Genomic DNA, 21,411 nt, shown 5'->3' with positions numbered 1-21,411 from the left:
TTATTTTTTATAAATATGAATACATTTTAAATAATACAATAATGGTGGCTTTGTGATTAGTACTGTCGCCTCACAGCAAGAAGGTCACTGATTTGAGTCCCAGCTGGGTCAGTTGGCATTTCTGTGTGGAGTTTGCATGTTCTCTCTGTGTTTGCGTGGGTTTCCTTCAGGTGCCCTGGTTTCCCCCACAGTAAAAAGACATGTGCTATAGGTGAATTAAATAAACTAAATTGGCCGTAGAGAATGTGTGTGAATGAGTGTGAATGGATGCTTCACAGTACTGCACCGTGTAAAAAATATGCTGCTGGTTCATTCCGCTGTGGCGACCCATGATGAATAAAGGGACTAAGCCGAATTAAAATGAATGAATAATAAAATGATGATGTAATTAGTATTTAGTAAGTAACTCCATTTTTGAAGTAACTTACCCAACACTGCCCAATGCAAACTTTGTTTCGGCTGGATTTTGTTGAAAATTACATAACATCAGTTCATTCCTTGATTTAGTTTGAAATATTCCAGGGTCGTTTTCTTCTCTGTGCTGAACAATAGCAAGAAAAATCCTGACATTGGATGTGACTGCAGCTGTGGCTATTAAACAATGGGCTAGAGCCACCTTTTCACTTGTGTTTTACATTACACTTAAAGAAAATAGCCTGTCGAGCCTGAAAGCTCATTTAGTTGAAATGCTTTTAAGTGTGTCTATCTCTTTAATATGTTCCAGGTGAGTGGACTGGAGATGAGGAAATGGATGGATGAGCTGTTCCCAATCATTATGGACATGCTGCAGGACTCATCTTCATTAGCCAAGAGACAGGTTTGTTCATTCCCATGTAAAACTTTCCATTTGGCTGTGTCATTAACCTTGGCGGGACTGGACCAAACTCTTCCAGCAAATAGTTTTTTGTAGGTTTTGTTTTTTGAACAAAAAACGTTTATATTTTGACTTTTTGCCATGATGACTGTTTAATGTCAAGCGTTTTTGCTTTCTCTTTTCCAGTTTATTGACCATTTATTGAAACTGCAAAAATGACTCATGAAAAAGTGAATCATGGTTTAGCTAAACCAATAACATATGACTCGGATTTATATATCAACACCTTCTTCGAAAACCTGGGCATGTTTTCACAAAACATTCTCACTTAAAACTTATTTAAAAAGCTACAACCCCAAATCAGAAAATGTAGAGAAAATATGGAAAACGCAAATACAAAAAGAAAGTAGTGATTTCTAATTTTATTTTGACTTGTATTTCAGTGCAGACAAAACAACACACATTATTTAATTTGTTCCTCAAGATTGTTTTTTTAATCTTTTTTTCAGGATAAACTCTTATTCCAATTTTGGTTCTTGCAACACATATCAAAAAAAGTTGGAAGAGTAATTTACCACTTTATAATGTTGCCATTCTATTTCACAACACTTAAAAGATGTTTAAGGACTGAAGACACCAAGAGATGAAGTGTTTCAGGTGTAATTGTGTCCCATTTTTCCTGCAAACAAGACTTAAGGTGGGCAACAGTATGGGGTCTTTGTTGTCACGTTTTGAGCTTTAAAATGCACCACACATTCTCTATTAGAGACAGGTCGGGACTGCAGACAGGCCAGTCAAGTACTCGTGTCCTCTTCCTCCACAGCCAGGACTTTATAATTGTGGGTTTTGCATTGTCTTGTTGAAATATGCATGGGCGTCCCTTAGGGGTGTCATGATTTCGATTTTTAATCGAAATCGATCGAAATTTATGCTCATTTTTGATTATCGAATCAAAAAATAGAATCGCCAATGCTGCCACGCCCCCATGTCACGTCAGCTTGGCTTGTCAAGCGGGAAAAAAACAGGCTTGTTGAAGTGCTTGTTAAACTGCAGAAGCAGGAGACCCGTCGACAGAACTTAAACCCTCTTCTCTTTCAAGTCGCCGGTGTGTAAACATTTTGGATTTCCAGTGAGTTATGTTGACAACGTTCGTGTTGTCGACAAAAAAAAAAAAAACAGTTTTGGAAGCTCTGCTATGTACGTATTACGTACGGTTCGTCCGATAGACAACACCGGCATCGCGATCCTCCGCCCGCCCCCGTTGCAAATCCGCTAGCGAAAAGTACACACTCAGGCCCTGTTTACACTGTCTTTGTTTTTAAATGGCATTTTAGAACGACAACGATTTGACATCCACAGTGGCGTGTAGCATTTCTGAGCAGCCCTCCTTCCTCTCTACCTCTGAAAATGGACATCACGTGACCACATAGACGCACTCACAGCCATGCGCTCGAGACAGCAGGTCCAGGCAGTCAGAGGACTGCTTCAATCTTTCACTCACTTGTACTTAGTCATTTTAGCGAACACCTCAGATACTGTTGGCTGGTTCCTGTTGGTTGTGCGTCTTTTTTTACCGACGCCATTATAAGGACACAGATCACTGCCTATTTACGAGTCCCGCAGAAAAAAGTGATTGACAGGTGGTAATTATGTGTGTATCTTGCCTTTATTCATTTACTGTATGATTTGTTTATGGGTGAAAGAAAGACCATGCAAGTCAGGTAGTTTAAATGTTAGGCTACAAATAATTAATAGGTCATTAATTAATTAATTATTCATAATCGAAAATCAAATCCAATCGTGCCTTTAGAATCGAAAATGTAATCGAATCGAGGATTTGGAGGATCGTGACACCCTTAGCGTCCCTGGACAAGAAGGCGGCATATTGTGCTCCAAAATCTCTGTACTTTTCAGCATTAATGGTGCCATCATCGAAGTGCCAAGGCAACTGACACAACCCCATTCTATTCAATTCAATTCAGATAAATTCAATTCACTTTTATTTGTATAGTGCAATTACAATGTAGATTGTGTCAAAGCAGCTTCACATAGAAAATTATAATGAATTAAAACAGTGTAGTTCAGTTTTCAGTTCAGTTTAGATAAGCTCAGTCCAGTTCAATGTGTTTTAATATTCACTGCTGAGAGTCCAAACACTGAAGAGTGAGCTGTCGATGTGCAGCTCTACAAGTCCCGAACTATGTAAGCCAGTGGCAACAGCCGCGAGGAAAAAAAAACTTCCCCAATGAAGTTGAGTAATGAAATGAAAGTGAAGGAAAAAAAAAACATGACATACGCTGGCTTTTGAACTTGTTGCTGGTAACAATCTGGATGATCCTTTTCTTCTTTGGTCCGGAGCACACATCGTCTATTTCTCCCTAGAAAATACCTGAAATACTGATTCACCTGACCACAGTACATGTTTCCACTGTGTGATGGTCCATCCCAGATGTCTCCGAGCCCAGAGAAGTCGACGGCGCTTATGGACACTGTTAACATAAGGCTTCTTTTTGGCGCAGTACAGTTTTCACTGGCAATTGTTGATGTAAATACTTATTGTGGTAATTGGCAAAGTTTTTTCAAAGAAGTCCTGAGCCCATGTGGTGATTCGCTTATAGATGAATGAGGATTCTTGATGCAGGGATCAGAGTTCACAGTTGTTCAGCTCATACTTGCGCACTGAAATTCTTCCAGATTTCTTGAATCTTTTAATGATATTATATGCTGCTGAAGATTAAATATCCAAAAATCTCCCTATCTTTCTTTGAGGAACATTGTTTTTAGACATTTCAATAGTTTTCTCACATATTTGTTGGTCAACTGGCGATTCTCAGCCCATCTTTGCTCCTAAAGGACTAGACCTTTCTTGGATGCTGCTTTTGTAACAAAACATAATTACAACCATTTTTTAAATTGTGATCAAGAATTGAAATTAACAAAGAATGAAAACAAAACAATGAAAATGACGAGGAACACTTTAAGTAATGTTTGGTGTTTTGTCTGCAATGAAATACCAGTCAAAGTAAATTTAGAAATCCCTACTTACTTTTTTTATTTGCGTTTTTCATACTGTCTCAACTTTTTCTGATTTGGGGTTGTTGAAGTCTAGAAGAATAGAAAGGAATCTTACGCCCCATTCACACGGGGCGTCAGCGTCAACGCTTCCCATTCACTTTGAATGGGTGACGTCAGGCGTTGCCGAACTGCATTGTGAATCTGTCAGCGCCGCTTCAAAGGCATTGCTCGCTGCAGAAGTTGGGACTAGCTCAACTTTTCAAGTGCCGATGGAAGCGTCAGCCAATCAGATCGCTGTATGCAAATACACCAGCTAGACAGTGGCCTATTGCTGACTGAATTTCATTGGCTGACGCTTCTATGATGATCGCTTCAGCCCCAACTTCAGACATGCCTTCAGTCAAGCGTTGACGCTGAAGCCCCGTGTGAATGGGGCGTTAAAGGTTCTAGAAACCTTTGAGTACTTTTTTTTTTTTTGAAATTTTGACAGATTTGTGTGTATTGAGCATCAGTTAAGACAACAGTAGCACCTGTCAGCTTTAATTGTGGGGAAAACTGGATAGTTTTGAGCTTTTGTCAGCTAATTTCATCTTCCGGGTTTAAAATGATTTTTGGGTCGGGATTAAAATCGGTGACGTGTTATCTACAATTAAACAAAAACGAATGAATAAATTTTAGGTGAAGTGAGGTGCAAATAATACTACTACTACTACCAAAAATAATACTTTTTGGTCTTAAGGCAATCATGAATTGAATTCAAGTAGTCTTATTATAACATATAAAATATAGTATTTCTGACAATTTCCTTTATAATTTGAGTTATGAATTACAGTATTGCAAAACTACTTGTATCGTGATACTTCAGCTGGTATAGTATCGTAAGATTAATTAATGGTATCGCGACAACCCTAGGTTTTACGATCAGCGCTCTACAGAGTATCTTTTTTATATTCAACAGAAGAAACAAACATATAAAGGTTTAAAACCACATGAGGGAGAATAAACGATAAGGCAATTTAGATTTTTCACTATACCTTTAAACTAAAAGCTTCTCTTGTCCTAAATATGTTCTCTAAAGCTTCTTAAGGTCACAATATTTCTATTTTTACACACTTTTATTTTCTCCCTTCTGTGAAACAGTTTGGTTTTTGTCTGTTGCACAGCATTAGTGGTAATGAAGTGCACTTTTCCCTTCCCCATAACAACAATGGAAACATTCTGACGTATTTCAGTCATATTTGGAGGCAGGCGAGAGAGCATGCTTCGAGCCTGAAAGCTTTTACAGTAGTTATGAGGTGCGGTCAGATGTCCTCAACATTTACACAACTTTTGCACAAAGCTTTCATTCTTGGTGTGACGTTGCCAGATTCTGCTTTAGCAATCAGGAGTGTTATAGAGTTTGGATGATTTAGATTAGTTTTAGGTTGCCCAGGGTTCACAGAAGCTCATGTAACTAAATACTTTACCTGCTTTGGGCCATGTCTGGAGCTTTATTTGACTCTTTAGGTCAATCTTAAAAGGCTTTTTAATCTATAAAACAGTTACAAATTGCACTCATTTTGTCTGGTTAATTAAAAACTGTAGTACTCATGTTAAGTAGATTTAAACTCGCATACATGCACAGTGAAGAATAATTGAATAATTTTCTTAATTATTCAAAAATACTCTTTTTTTTTGGTTTTTTATTAAATGCATTTTTTTAAAATACATTTAAAATAGTTTTACCAATACCAATAAAGATTCCTGTCCTGTAAGTGTCTTAATGAAAAGGTAGTTTAGTTGCCAAAGTGCAGGTAAATTCATAGAGACAAGTTTATTGAGATTAGGGGCTCTTTTTAACTATCTTTGCTCAAAGTACAAAGCGCATGGGTCAAAAGCATTAAGAGTGTGACCAAATCCAGTTTTGCTATTTTAAGGACAGAACGGCTACAAATTATCCAGTTTTCCCCACAATTACAGCTGACAGGTGCTAACATTGTCTTAACTGATGCTCAACACACACAAATCTGTTAATATATAAAAAAAAGTACTCCAGTGTGTCCTGAACCTTTAAAGGGAAAAGGAGATTCTTGACTCTAATTGGTTTAATGCACGTTATGCTTAAAACACATTAAACTTAACACTTTTAGACCATGCGCCAGGGCGCAAACCATATTTTTCCGTTCTTAAAATAGCAAAAGTGCATTCGGACGCACCCTTTATGCTTTTGCGCCCTGCGCCTTAGACTTTGCACCTAGGTTGTTAAAATTGAGCTTGTTGTTTGTTTACCACTGAAAATTATGATGAACAAGAATCCTAGTTGGCTTTACTGTATAATGTTATAAGGTATATTACTCCTACAATGCAGCGCACATTTGTCCACCCGTCTTAGGTCATGCGTCATACCTTGTGTATGTCAGTTATTTTACTAATAAAATCAGCCATGATGTTATTACAATTATGCTTACTGCGATTATTAGCTTAATTGCATTGTTGTGATTCAATTTTTGCATTTACGTGAGGTAAAGCTTAGCCGCAATATTGACAAAATCCCATTATAGAGTTAGCGTACCATTGGAGTTGGACCATAATGCTATTGTTTAGTACAATAGGGTCATATAGTGGCTTTTATGCAGTTTTGGTATCTTCAAAATAAAAGCCTTTAAAAAACCCTATTATACAGCATGGAAAAGCCAGGATAAAATTTACAACTACTCGTAAAAATGAAACCCTATATGCCCCCCCTTGTCTTTATATTTCAGTTGAGAATATGTCAATCTTTGAATAAAAAAATGCACATTAAAAGCACTTCATGGTATCTTTAAAATCACCTTGATTATGTTTTTGTATTCCATATAACCACACACATACCTCAAATATTTAGTTATCATAAATAAAAAAATACACAATATCACATTGATCATCTTCTCTTCCACTAGGTGGCACTTTGGACTCTGGGCCAACAAGTAGCCAGCACTGGGTATGTGGTGGAGCCTTACAGGAAGTATCCATCTCTACTGGAGGTGCTGCTCAACTTCCTGAAGACAGAACAAAACCAGGGGATCAGGAGAGAGGTACTGATTTATGTGTTTGTCTTTGAGTGGTGCATTTAATCTGGGTGCAAAATGACACGCAATCTGATATTTGAAAGAAAGTATTGCTGACATATATCTCACGTTCAGGTATTCCTAGAACTGAACATTAAATAGCCTGAAAAAGAAGAGCATGTGTGGGTAACAAAAATAAAGGAAAAATAAAATATAAACAAATAAGAGTTTCAAATTTTGCCTAAATGAAATGTTCTCTCCGTAACGCCTTGTTTTCTGCAAACTACTCGGTTTGTAGTTATAAATAAACAGATGTTTTTTCATCATTTAATTAATTTTTTTAAAGAAAAAAATAATTAAAAACAATAAATAATTGAGATAAAAGAGAAATTGTATAGTCTTCTAATATGTAAAAATATGCCATCAATATAATATCAGAAAAAGCTAAAAAATTACGTTTTTTGGAAATTAAACTTAGCTTATACTAGCCCTAGAAGAGCTCATGTAAGAAAACAGGTTTTGTCATAATTAATAATTTTATACAATTTATAAATGGATATTTGTCTGTGGATTTACATTTGAATGCAAAATTATTACTCCTGTTAAAATTCTATTTAATTTAATTTTAAGTATTTTCCAAGTGATTTTTAACAGACCAAGGACATTTGAACAGCATTTTCTTTTTTATTAAAACTAAAGCTAGAACACAAACAGTTTTTAAATGATTTAAGTATTTTTTTGGGTTAATATTTTTATCCTCTGTAAAGGGGACCTATGATGATCAACTTTTATAAGCTGTTTGGACAGAACTGTGTGTATGTATAGTGTCCACTTTCTCTTTTTTAAAAAAATTCCTGACAATTAAATACGACCCAAACCACAGGTATGATGAGGCCCATCGCAACATGACGTAGGAGTGCGGTTTTCCCTGCCAACCGAATAAATTGACAGGCACCATGTTTCTATAATAACATGTATACACATGTCCACAGAACAATTTTTGCAAAGAAACTGAGATTAAAATATCGGTTCCAACTCTCTGTGAGTTTTATTAGTTCAAAACATTTTTAAAACAAAGCATGTTTGTAATAAAGACAGTAAAATTGCTATTTAATTCTTAACCACTATAATTACCACAGCTGCATGGTGTCAGTAAACGCATGGTACTGCAAAAGGCATCCGTGTGAGATTCATCATTTCAGAAAGGCTTGAGTAACTCCACCACAAATACATCAAATAAACTTGCTTGGTATTTTTGACTAATGAGCTGTATTTCAGTCTGTCTCTGTCACTAACTGCTGTTTATCTGACATACCGTATGATGAGAAGCTAACAAGCACGTGGGATTGGTGGGCGAAGAGAAGTAGCTCATTTGCATTTAAAGCCACAGGCTACAAAAACATCTACAATGTACTCAGACACCAAAATGGGCAGATCTGATGGGTATCTTGAGCTAAAACTTTTCAGATACGTTCTGGAGACACCAAAGTCTCATCTTACATCTTGTAAAAGGAGGAAAATAGGTGCCCTTTAAGAAATATTTTTATTATAATGAAGGATTTTTGTTTTTGTTTTGATTGGCTACAGAACAAACCACTGTTTTCCAATGACTTGCCTAATTAACCTAACTTGCCTAGTTAATCTAATTAACCTAATTAAGCCTTTAAATTGCACTGTCATTCTAGTATCTTGCACAATATTATGTACCACATCATGGAAAAGACAAAAGAAATTAGTTGTTAGAAATTATTTATCTTATAAAAATATATTTTAACATATTCTCTTCAAAAAAACAGGTTGATGTTCTTGTTAAAAAACTAAATGTTCTTGGTACTTTGTAATATAAAACCATTTGCATTTTTGCCACTAGGTTGAAGCTTTTGCAGCTTTTTGCGGCAACTTAATTGATTCATGTTCAATCCACTTAAATCTGTAAAACTTCATAAGTCAGCTTAATTCCTTCATGTTGTCCCAACACTGATTGATTGCGATAACCCCGGATTTTTAACAGTGTGCTCCTGTCACTTTCCTCAGGCCATTCGTGTTCTAGGTCTGCTAGGAGCTCTGGATCCCTACAAACACAAAGTGAACATCGGAATGATCGACCAGTCTCGAGATGCTTCTGCCGTCAGCCTCTCCGAGTCCAAGTCCAGCCAGGATTCAGGTAATCAGATGCACCCGCTAACGAAAGCTCGCATCAACACAATTACTCACAGATGCATAGAAGTGTGTGTCCGCCCATCTGATACAAACATTCTCCAGCGCAAACCGAGCACATCTTCATAGACCGATTTCCCTTTCCAGCGACACAGCCAGAATTTTTTTTGTTTCACCTTTCACAAAAAATTAGCACACACATTTCATCCTTTTAATCATTACATGTTTTGAGTCTCCATTCCTTGCTTTTGTACACCATGTTTTTTTTGTCAAGTAAAATGAAATTTGATCAAATTATGAAAGCATTTTCTTAAGAGGCCTGTTTGCTTTCTACCCGTGTCATCCTTTTGCTTATTCCATATGCATGTTCCTAAAAGTCAGAACAAATAGTTCTCCATTATCTGACGAAAACCGTTTGCCTCTCACTGGCTTGAACGCTGTGTTCAAGTACAACATGTCCACTATTTCTAAAAACAGTCCCATGTAGAATGTTGAATAGGGTCAATGACCACGGACCATTAGTTTTGCCTTTAGTCTTTAGTTTTTGAGAGGATAAAATTTTGATGATGAAGTTTTTAGGACAAAATTAGTTATTACTAGCACTAAAGGCCTGTTACCACTGATTGGTACAGTACGGTACGGGTCAGTATGGGTCACATTTTTAAAGCCTGCGTTTCCACTGCAAAAAGGGTACCAATGGTGTTTTGGTGGATATGGTGCACGACAGAAAGTTTCAGATGACGTCATTTTCGCTCGAGGAAATCTGTTTCTCACAAAACAGATGCTTTATACACATAAAAACTTGTGTATAAATTAGAGCTGCACGATTCTGGCTAAAATGAGAATCGCAATTTTTTTTTTGCTTAAAATAAAGATCACGATTTTCTCACGATTCTGTAGATGTAAAATAAAGGTATGGTAAAAACAAACATATGGCACAACATCGATAATAATATTATGTGTAGGTCTACTGGTTTCTTTAAATAATTCTATTCTACTTATAATAATTCTGATGTTGAATTATTATGTTTGAGATATATGCTTGCAATCTGTCATATTAGACTATTTTATTCACTGGTAAAATCAGACATTTGCCCTTATCAGATTCTATTCAACAATATATAGGCTAGAGTACTTATACTATTGTAAACATTTATTTTCATGCACAGCTGTGTGTTCGCTATGAAAGAAAACACATATCAAATGCTTACTGTAATCATAACTCTAAAATGTGATATGATCATTCAAATGAAGTGCACACTTTCGGTTTCATTCTGACTGCTAAGTGCTTGTACATACTTCGCGCACGGCTCCCAAACGATCACTCTGTGCCACAAACTGAACATTATTTACAACTGTACTACCTGTTACTCACAACATATGCAGGTTCTGTTCACTAAAGTAGACGCACGCGCATCTATCATTCAGTAGAGCATGCGTGCGCCCTCTCTGTGATAACAGCTCACGGTCAGCAGCTCACGTCACATGTGATTTCCAGATCGCGAAAACATCATTATATTAAGACAAAAATGACATTTTTAGGTGCATTATACCTTCTAAATACATTATGTGACTCATTCAACATCATTTGGAGTTGTCAATCTCACTGAGCAACGTGTGTGAAACAATGAAAAGACTCGTGCAGCTGCCTTTTCTTTTCTCCTGAACTTGAAAATATGATTGGCAGAATCGTAGAAATGCTGGATTAAGATCGTCAAGGGGGTCGAATCGAGATCGCGATCGCGATCTTTCAACGATTAATTGCGCAGCTCTAGTATAAATGTTTGTTACTAACCTTTCTATTATCATGATTTGAACATAACTGCAGATTAATGATGCGAAATAGCCTACTGTAACATCTGCAATTATATAAAATAAATAAATAAATGCTACATATATGAACACATACAGACCCTTACAGTCTCCGATATGTTACCAATTACAGAAAAACTACACACAGCAGACATTTAGTCCTTATTTAGGTTTAAAAACAGCACACAACATATAGCCCAGACAGAGCAAACCTCTCATCTGTATCTTTAATCTTCGCCTAGTAACCTCTTAGAAAGTAATTTCATCATTCCCGAGTTCATAATAGTCCAAACGGTGATGATAATAGTTAAACAGGGCAGTTTGTTCTTGTTTTAGGTTACTGAAAGAATCATTTGCTCCTTTGTTTTTTCTTTTTTGTGCTTCACTCTTATGTTTTTGCGCTTCACCCTCTGGTGTCTGGAAGTCAGTGGGTGCTTTAATATTAGGATTAAAATATTTATTTAAAACATATCATAGTTACTACAAGCATCTCCTGGCGATGCACTGAGGTCTCTAAAAGCAAAAATGATCATTCACTGCAAGAAACCTGTTAATCATAGTCTGGACAAACAGGTTATTATACGATGAGACACACATAATGCATACTTCTGTGTATGTGCTCAGAACCATTTACAGGTAATAAAGTTGTTCAGATTGTTGCGCCAAGTGTTTGGCTTCATAACATCTTTTCTACTAAAAAAAAATGTCACCTACATCTTCGATAGCCACGGGCTGAGTAAGGCCCAATCCCAATTCTCCGCCTTAGCCCTTCCCCTTACCCATACCCCTTGTTTTGCGCATGCCCGTGAAGTGGTAGGGGTGTCCCAATTTTCTTTCGTTTAAAGGCGTAGGGCTAAGGGCAAGGGGTATACAACTCTTAAAACGAAGGTTTTTCAGGACCAAACTTGAAACCAAGCGGTAAGAAATTTCCCAGAAAACACCAGCCACGGCTGCTCCCGGAAGTAAGGAGAACCACTAATTAGTATTTTTTGTCATTATAACAAATTTTTGCAACAAAGAAACACGTTTTAATATATTCATAACCACGTTCATGTTTTACCATCATGCTTAAAAAAAAAAAAAAAAAGCTAAAATAAAAACCGCTAAATTTCACGATCTATAATCCCTAATAATAACTTCTGTGCAGCAGTCCCACAACATTTTGACACTCGATAACGCTGGAATACCCTGTCAGAAAAGTCTAGTGGCCTTGAATGGGCTTTTTACAGTGTCTGCTTGAATGTTCATGTTGTTTTTGGTGTGTTTACATGGATAAATATGGCCACTGTGTTAATACACAGTACAGTTACGATCTTATTGCCACATTAGATCGTTATAATGAAATGATATATGCCTTTAGTGATTTCCTGAAGATAAATACCGAAAAAATAACACAACTGGAAGAACTACAAGAACTACACCAGTTGCAATCGTCTGATCTCATGTGAAGCATCAGATCGCGAGGACGTGTGCAGGTACTTTAGTGCTGTCCCAATTCTTAGGGGAAAATTTTAAGCCCTTCCCCTTAAGGCTTTCTTTTAAGGGCAAAGGGGAAGGGGTAGGGGTACAAAAATTGAATTGGCATTGGGCCTAAATCAACTGGAAATTTTCTTTTTTAAGGTGGACTGTCTCTTTAAGTGAGATTTTGAGGCATTTCATAATGTTGATGAACTCATTGTGGCAGTTTTCAACCACAAACTTTATTAATTCATAGTGTGCCTCACAAAATGTGAGTGGGCTTGACAAACCACCTGTTAAAAAAACACTCTTTCGTTTCTCTGACACTTTAACTAACACTTACACCAGCTGTGCACACTTGCACCAGACACCTTCTTACAATCACTCCATATGTTAAAAAATATATATAATGACACTGCATTTATGAAGTGTGCATCACACAGGTGAGTGGGCTTGACAAACCACATGTAGAAAACACTCTTCTCTCTCTAAAAAAAAAACACTCCTCTTTACTCATGACATTATTCTCTGAGCACCAATAATTCTTTTGTAAAATTATTACTTGTGTGTATTGCCTCTTCTTGCCTCCTCCTTTGTAAGTCGCTTTGGACAAAAACGTCTGCTTAATGTAAATGTTTTCAGTTGTCCTCCAATGAACTCCACAAGCTTTACTTCAAGCTCATCAAGTTCATAGTTGTGGATTTTGCAATCTTTCTCCTTTGGGTTAATACACCCACTTGTGTAGGAAAACTATGACCAGTTTGCAAACAAAGAACTTCCTCTTGCCTGCTGGTACTCACACACACCTGCTTCTATGGGACCCATGGGATTTCACCGACCAATCAGCTTCTGTAGTTCTCCCGTGTTGCTCACATGTAATCGTTTATCATTTTTTAATCTCAGAATAGATTCGTTTGATCCAGTGGGCTTGATTGTTTTTCTAATTTTAGCTCATAAATGTGAAAGGTGCAATCATAAAGTGTTGCAGCTGCAACGTGAAAGCCAAGAAGTCTAATTTACTGCATGTTTCCTCAAGATTTACTTCCTGTTACTGAAATGTATCCCCATTGCATTTCGGGCATTCTGAGTTTTTTTTTTAAATGTCCTTCTTAAGTTTTCTTTTTTACAATGATTGTAGTTTAGTTAATGAATAAACAAATCTGTAGTAACATTACTCAATAATGTTTTGCAGTTTAACATGAATTTTATACAACTATGCTAAAAACACAAGTAAAAATACACTTTTAAAATATTTACCAACCTTTTGTTTTTCGTGAATTAATTACCTGAATATAAGAACTTATTTACAGGATCCATGTTTCTATTTCCTTTTGTTATCATATAACATATAATATGATTTATTTATCAATACGATTTTTTTGTTGCATAATCTACAAGTGAAACACATTTACCGAATAAATTGCAGCAATTATATCAAAAAGTCATGTAATTTCTGTTTGAACAGATCATGCGGAAAGTGACGGGTGTATTTGTGTGGATGAAGAACATTTTTAAGTGAAGTTTCACAAACTAATTTCGAGAGGAGCACGTGATATGATTAAGCACGACTTGCTTCTCATCTGTAATCATTAATAATCCAATCAGAGTGATCCAAGCTTACTATAAATGGATTGTTTTCTCCCTACTGCTCTATCTTCGTTTTGGAAGAATCCCTTCTTCCACCCCATCTCCTCCTTTTCCTCTCTTTTCTAAGGGGGATTTCTCGAGACCTACCTAATCTCTGATCTCTTTATATACTTATTGACTAGGTGGGAACCTTGGGCTCAAGTATCTCTGAGCTCGGGGTTCTCTTCCAGGACAACATGCCAAACCTGTAATAAATGCTAAGCATATTCAAGTGAGAACTCTTGATATGTAATATATGAAAAATAAGTATTGACCTTAAGTATTATCTCCCAGAACTCTCCTGCTTTCTGACTTGCTCCCAAAAAGCAGTCTCGTGCCCACCAAAAAAAGCATTCATTGCATTTCGTCTTCATCTACTGAGGCACAAGTAATTTATTCAATAATAAAAAAGGCCTACAGTTGCTTCTTCTACAGCCGCAAGTTCCATTTTTTTATATTTATTTTAGCCTGATCTCAGGAGTAAACATAACTATTTTAGGTTTTGTCAGTTTAGTGGATAATTCGTATGAATTCATACGACTTCAGTCATATGAAAATTTTAAACATATAATTTTTAAAAGGAGCATGACAACAAACCTCGCCTCTAAACCCAACCATCATTAGTAAATGAGCAAATCGTACTAAAATGTACAAATAATATTGTACGGATTCATACAAATTAGTCACTAAATCAAAAAGTTACGAATTGGCTTGAGATAGCGATTGGCTTTTCAAGAAGTGACGATTTTGCACACATATTTTCAACAATCAAATTTTGCGCTTATTTTTGTGACAAATTTTGCACATATTTTTGCGACTATCAAATTTTGAGGATATTTTTGCGACTATCACATTTTGCACATATTTTTGCGACAACCAAATTTTCCGCTTGTTTTTGCGACTATTAAATTTTGCACATATTTTTCTGACAATCTAGTTTTGTGTATATTTTTGCGACAATCAAATTTTGCGCATATTTTTGCAACTATCTAATATTGTGCACAATTTTGCGACAATCAAATTTTGCGCATATTTTTGCAACTATGCAATTTTGCGCATATTTTTGCAGCAATCACATTTTGCACATATTTTTGCGTCAATCTAATTTTGTGTATATTTTTGCGGCAATCGAGCTTTGCGCACATTTTTGCAACAATCGAGTTTTGTGCACATCTTTGTGTCAATCAAATTTTGCACTTATTTTTGCGACTCTCGAATTTTGTGCATATTTTTTTCAGCAATCAAATTTTTCGCTCGTTTTGGCAAATATCAAATATTGTGCACAATTTTGCAATCAAGTTTTGTGCATATTTTAGCGACAATAAAATTTTGCGCTTATTTTTGCAACTATCAATTTTCGTTTTGTATAAAAAACGTTTGCTTCGCATATTTGAATGCAAACATAGCTCACATGAACAAAACGAATTGGTCTTCTGCTTTTTGATGTCGCGTTTACACCCCCATGTTGACCCCTGTTGACTGGTAGATGTACAGTAACTAAACCATCTGGTGCCTAATACAAAAAGCAGTTTCTCCATGTGGCCGCTGAAATACCTTCCCTTCCAAGTGCCTTCAGCAGTCACTATTAACCTGAAGGGAATTCTTCTGTCTCTGGAATCACATTACACATTACATTAAGCAGGTGATTGGCATAAGAAATATTCTTTGGTAGATTGGGTAACTAATTGGGTTTGATGCTATCTTATGCTAACTGGTCTCTGTGTATGTGAGTCCACCAGCGCAGACCTTCATCTCCAAATGAGAGAATGAATAGTTTTAACAGAAGGCCTCATAAAGAAGCATGCAGCAGGAAGTGTGGATATCTCCCGAGTGATGCATTAGGATAAAGTAAAGGTCAGCGTCTGGGGCAGCTCTGTCTGGGTCTGTGCTTTTTCTCCAGTCCCACTTTAAGTCAAATCTTCTCACAGTCAAGAGCACCGCCTGCTTGACCCACTTACTGTAATAACAGATCAATGGGAAGTTTTACGAGCTGAAGGTGAGCTCAGTGAGTGATGTTAATGGTGGGCTAAAAAAAAAAAACATGGCTCTCAAGCTGTCATGGCTGTTTGGACGGTAGCTTCTTTAGTAGACTTTCATTACTTGTGTTTTATTTTTGCAATTCAGACATATGGAATTACTCTCTCCTCAAGAGATATACGAGACTAGGTCCCATATGAACTTCAGCAGAGTCTCTGAAGCAAATCTAATTACAACGATGTAGGGCTGTGAAATATTTTAGGCACTTTTAGAAAAGAAAAGAGGGAAAATTGTCATGTGGTAGATATTTTTGTTTTGAATATTGAAAATTTTTACTAAATTAAATAATTGATTGGGACGACACGGTGGCTCAGTGGTTAGCACTGTCGCCTCAAGAAGGTCGCTGGTTCAAACCTCTGCTGGGTCAGTTGGCATTTTTGTGTGGAGTTTGCATGTTCTGTGTTTGCGTGGGATTTCTCTGGGTGCTCCAGTTTCCCCCACAGTCTAAAGACATGCACTATAGGTAAATTTAATAAAATAAACTGACCGTAGAGTATGTGTGTGAATGAGTATATATGGATGTTTCCTAGTACTGGGTTGCAGCTGGAAGGTCATCCACTGTGTAAAACATATGCTAGATAAGTTGGTGGTTCATTCCGCTGTGGCTACCCCTGAGGAATAAAGAGACTAAGCTGAAGGAAAATGAATAAATTAATACATGTTTGATTTATAGTTATTACTGGAATAAATAAGCACAATATATTAAATATTAATTATTCAAATAAACATTTTTTTATGATGTACAGTGTTCAGCATATATAAGTTCACCCCCTTTTGAAAATTAATATTTTTATGCATTTCCCAGAAAATTGAGCCAGTTATCTTTGGTGTATTTGTATAAACTCATTTTATTTAACAGTTACAGGTATATCTATTAAAAGAAGAGTTTGGTCATCTAAAATCTTTAGGAAAAGTCAGATGATGCATTGAAACTCAAATGAGTTATTGCAAAAAAAATAAAAGTACAAATATATTTTATGTTTCTTTTGATTTATTTCTCAGACCCCCTAGTTTTTCTCGATTTGTTTTTGCGATTTTTTTTAAATTAGCGGACAATTTTGCTATATATATATATATATATATATATATACACACACACACACACACACACACACACACATATATATATATATATATATATATATATATATATATATATATATATATATATATATATATATATATATATATATATATATATATATATTATATGTGGGCATAGAATAATTTTAATCTCTGAATTAATCTAGATAAATCTAGATTAAAATGGCTCATTTGAATTCTGCCTGATGCATTCAGAATATGTGTGCTACCCAAATAATAACTCTTTGAGAATGGGTTTCTCAAGCCAGGTGGCGCATCATCTCCTGTTTACAAAATGGATCACAAACTGCATGAGAAACTGTTCTACTGTGATAATTGGTGATGAAATTAAATTATATATAAGCTAACTGTTTATCTAGTTAAACATGAATTTTGAACTGTAGGCCTACGTAGGCTCGAAACAGTGATTTTTGATATCTTTAATCCGACTAAAGTCCTAACTGAAGCAAACAGAAATGGAATTAAGACTTGGAGTATGTATATTTTATAGGACTCTTACCAGTCCTTACTCTTTATTTGCGTCTAATACCCTAGTTTGTCACGAAGGCATGAATGAAATGTTCATGAGTTAAAGTGATGCTGCCGAACTGCAGTTAAAGTCAGGCATCCTGCTGATTTGATTCAGAAAGGCAATTTTTTGTCAGACGACTCACCGGTCAGGTATAAATCAGTGCTAAAATATCAAGGTGAAAGTCATCATAGCTTGCATAGAATTTACCCAGCTCCCAAAACAACTTTGAGAATAGATTAACGGCGATTTTTTTTTATTTTTATTATTGCGTGATAAGAGTCTCTCGCTAACGCAGCATGTAAATGCCGATAATGGCCCACCACAAGTATATATGTACAGTATACACATACACATACACATACACACACACACACACACACACACACACATATATATATATATATATATATATATATATATATATAGTTCTTTCAGTTCACCTGTACTGCGTGTCTTTGGACTGTGGGAGGAAACTGAAGCACAACATGTACCTAACTCTTTTGTTATAAATAGTTAAATGCTAAATAGAGTGGAAGTAGTGTTTGCTTCCTCTTAAGAACGTTTTCTGAATCCGGCTCAAGAATATTATATAGATTTGGGAAACACTTCTTCATTATTGTTGTTAAGTCGTGAAAGTCTTGATGAAATCTGATCACAAGTGGCCACTTTCGAGATATGTGTTAATGGTAGCTGGAAACACCAGTGTGTCTCAGGTGACCACTTGAAGCGCATATTAATGCAGGGAGAAACAGGTTCCTAGACACCCCAGTGACTGCTCCTGTAAAACAAATGAAAGGATTTGAGAACCCTAAACACAGACAAACTATTCCAGATCGCCTGTTAACCTCACATTAAACGACACGTATATTTCAGGGCCCAGATTGCTGTATATGAGAAACAGATGACTGCATTACGTCATTCAGACACACTCTCTCGCACACGGATACAGTTTGTTAACTAAAGTATGTGTGGTAGAGTTTTATGACCATAGGAAGTGGTCAGTTGTCGACCGGGCTTCCTATTGTATCACATACTGTACTAAAGTCGTGAAACCACAAAGTGGTGATACAAATTATTTTATCTTTTGATGTCTTTGCTTTTTACCTCTCAGAATTACTTTTTAAAAAGTGTTATAAACATAATAGATTTATGTTTTCATATTTTTTAGGGGTTCTAGTATTTATCAGCCAATATTGGATTAAAGCTGTCAGCGTATTGGCAATAATATGAAAAAGGGAGATATGCAATGTTTGTCAATTACATGGGGGCATGGATCTTTTGAGAATATTTTTTTCTGAGAATTTTTTTCAATTCTAGTCTAATTTGTACTCAATGTCAGAAGTGTCAATCTCAAGCACGAGATAAAAATAGGTATCATTATCAGCTCAAATAAATGCTAGTCGTGCATCTCTAGTATTTATGAAATTTACCAATATTGTATCGGTATCAGACTTGGTAAGACTTGTATACAGTAGATATCAGACTTGGTTTTGGTTGCATGTTGTTGTTTTTTTGTTAAAATCTATAACACAATAAGGCCAAAAAATACTATCTCTAGTATTTATGAAATTGACCAAAATTGTATCGGTATTGTAATTGGTTGAATGTTTTTTTGTGTATCTGTATCGTTATTTGCCCAGTTATGGGTCGTTATCGGGCCCAAACGTATTATGCATACTTTTATTTATATACATCTCACATGAAAGCAATCACCACTCATATTTTGACATCTAACATGTTGAATATGATTGTTCTCAACAGCTGACTACAGCACCAGCGAGATGCTGGTCAACATGGGCAACCTGCCGCTAGACGAGTTTTACCCAGCAGTCGCCATAGTGACCCTGATGCGTATCCTGCGTGACCCGTCTCTGTCCAATCACCACACCATGGTCGTTCAGGCTGTGACCTTCATTTTCAAATCTCTTGGCCTCAAATGTGTGCAGTTCCTGCCTCAGGTCATGCCCACCTTTCTCAACGTCATCAGAGTGTGTGATGCCAGCATCAGAGAGGTACAGTACTGTCCCACTGCATTCTACGTTATTTAAAGTCACCTTAATAACTAAATGAATAATTTGGTACAATCCACTTATTATGTACATGCTCGTTTTTAAATTGTACTTATATTTGAAAAATGATCTGCATGGAATTTACATCTCTAATTCATTTGTGTTTTTAAAGTAGACTGTTGTACACCTAATTCAATCGTTAAACCTACCCACACCACTAAACATGTCTCTAACGATACCTGTCTCACCTAAGTAGCACCCCAATTGTTGTGCATTACAATATGAAAAGTACATTGCACTTATTTTTTGAGGCGAATACACAGTAAAAATGCTGTATGTAAGTTTTTGGCTGTAAAGCGTAAAACTACTTTAGAAAATTGTGCACGTCACTGCTGAGGTCATTGCTATTTAGCAGTGGTTCTCAGACTTTTTTCAACAAGTACCTCCCCAGAAAAAGATTATGTCTCCAAGTACCACCATGATAACCGGTATTAAAATACAGTAGCATAGTAGGCCTAATTAAGCAGCTACACCACTGCACAATTCAAAAACCAGGCAGATGAATTCCTATAATAAAGAATATGTGGTCCCACTTTATATTGTGTCCTTAACTACTATCTACTTACATCAAAAACATAAATACAATGTACTTACTGTGTTTATAATGTATTTGAGAACACTTGTGGTGCTTTTGAGTTGGGATAGAGGTTGGGTTATGGAAAGGTTTGGTGGTGTGGGTAGGTTTAAGGGTGGGTTAAGGTGTAAGGGATGGACAACAATGTATTTACAAATGTAATTACAAAAGTTAATTACAGATGTAATTACATACATGTATTTATTTAAGCATAAGTACACAGTAAATGCATGTATTTACACAATAAGTACATTGTAACAAACTATTAATTCATATGTAAGTAAATATTAGTTAAGGCCACTTAATATAAAGTGGGACCGAATATGTATTATTGTCAGCCACTTTCAACATTATAAATAGTTTGAACATTAAATTGCAGACAAAACAAAACAAAGCAAAAATTCTTTCAAATAAAATGTGCTTTTGAAAGTTAATTAAAATGGTTCTGTTCTTAAAAAGTAAAAAGAAAACTGCTGTAATTGTAAAGTATTAATGCATAGTAGCTTATTCATCAAAACCTGGAAATGTTGCTTGAACCTGTACGTATGTGTATATTTACACATATTTTTTATACGTTTTGAAATATAAGCTGCATGTATATATATATATATGACATATGCAGATATCTTTGAAATCGAAACATAACTTGTATTTTAATATGATTTGGAATTACATATTTATATGAAAAATTGGCTCTGTTGCACATCAATTACAGTAGTCCTATGTGTGTCAGAAAAGTGAGTGATTAAATGCAAATATATAGTGCTTGACCAACTCATGTGCGGTATTTTTGTGATTTGGCGCCAATGAGATCACATCTTAGGTGAACGGCGAAGTTCACGCTAAACGATTACTGACCACTGTTTTGAAGCAGACTACAGTACAGTTGGCCGTCCCTCCGTCTGTGCACACAGAGACTAACTTTAATCTACCTCTAAGCTTCAAATATGGCAAAGTTTGAGTCTGTGTTCTGAGTCTCGTGCCATTTGAATCACATCCAAAATAATTAGCTTAAATCTGAGGTAACAAACTAAACCAAAAGCCACGCTCCTTTACAAAACAGATAACTTTATATATCGAAAAGACACAATATTTTACACAACTACGAGCAAATGTTTTAATACATTTGTAATAATGATTTTACCAGTGATGCAGCATGGTAAAATTCCCAAGTTGCAGAAGGGCTTTCTAGCACGTGTGTTTCTGCT

At 35.9% G+C, this 21,411-nt stretch overlaps 1 protein-coding gene across 5 annotated transcripts in view; it reads left to right on the top strand.

The window, feature by feature from the left end:
• The window catches only part of mtor (mechanistic target of rapamycin kinase), a 236,007-nt gene that overhangs the window by 37,252 nt on the left and 177,344 nt on the right, over positions 1–21,411 (top strand). For all 5 annotated transcript variants that reach the window (XR_015496851.1, XR_015496852.1, XR_015496853.1 and 2 more), the window contains 4 exon segments: positions 725–817; positions 6,748–6,882; positions 8,890–9,019; positions 19,322–19,572. Coding sequence is in view for 1 of the 5 variants with exons in the window: in NM_001077211.3 (NP_001070679.3) it covers positions 725–817; positions 6,748–6,882; positions 8,890–9,019; positions 19,322–19,572 (609 nt within the window). In the remaining 4 variants the exon portion in view is untranslated.

Source organism: Danio rerio, chromosome 8, assembly GCF_052040795.2.
Source record: "Danio rerio strain M-AB ecotype USA chromosome 8, GRCz13ab, whole genome shotgun sequence".
Taxonomy (NCBI): Eukaryota; Metazoa; Chordata; class Actinopteri; order Cypriniformes; family Danionidae; genus Danio; species Danio rerio.
Note: the sequence above shows the minus strand (reverse complement) of the source record. Positions and strands in the feature narration are given on the sequence as shown.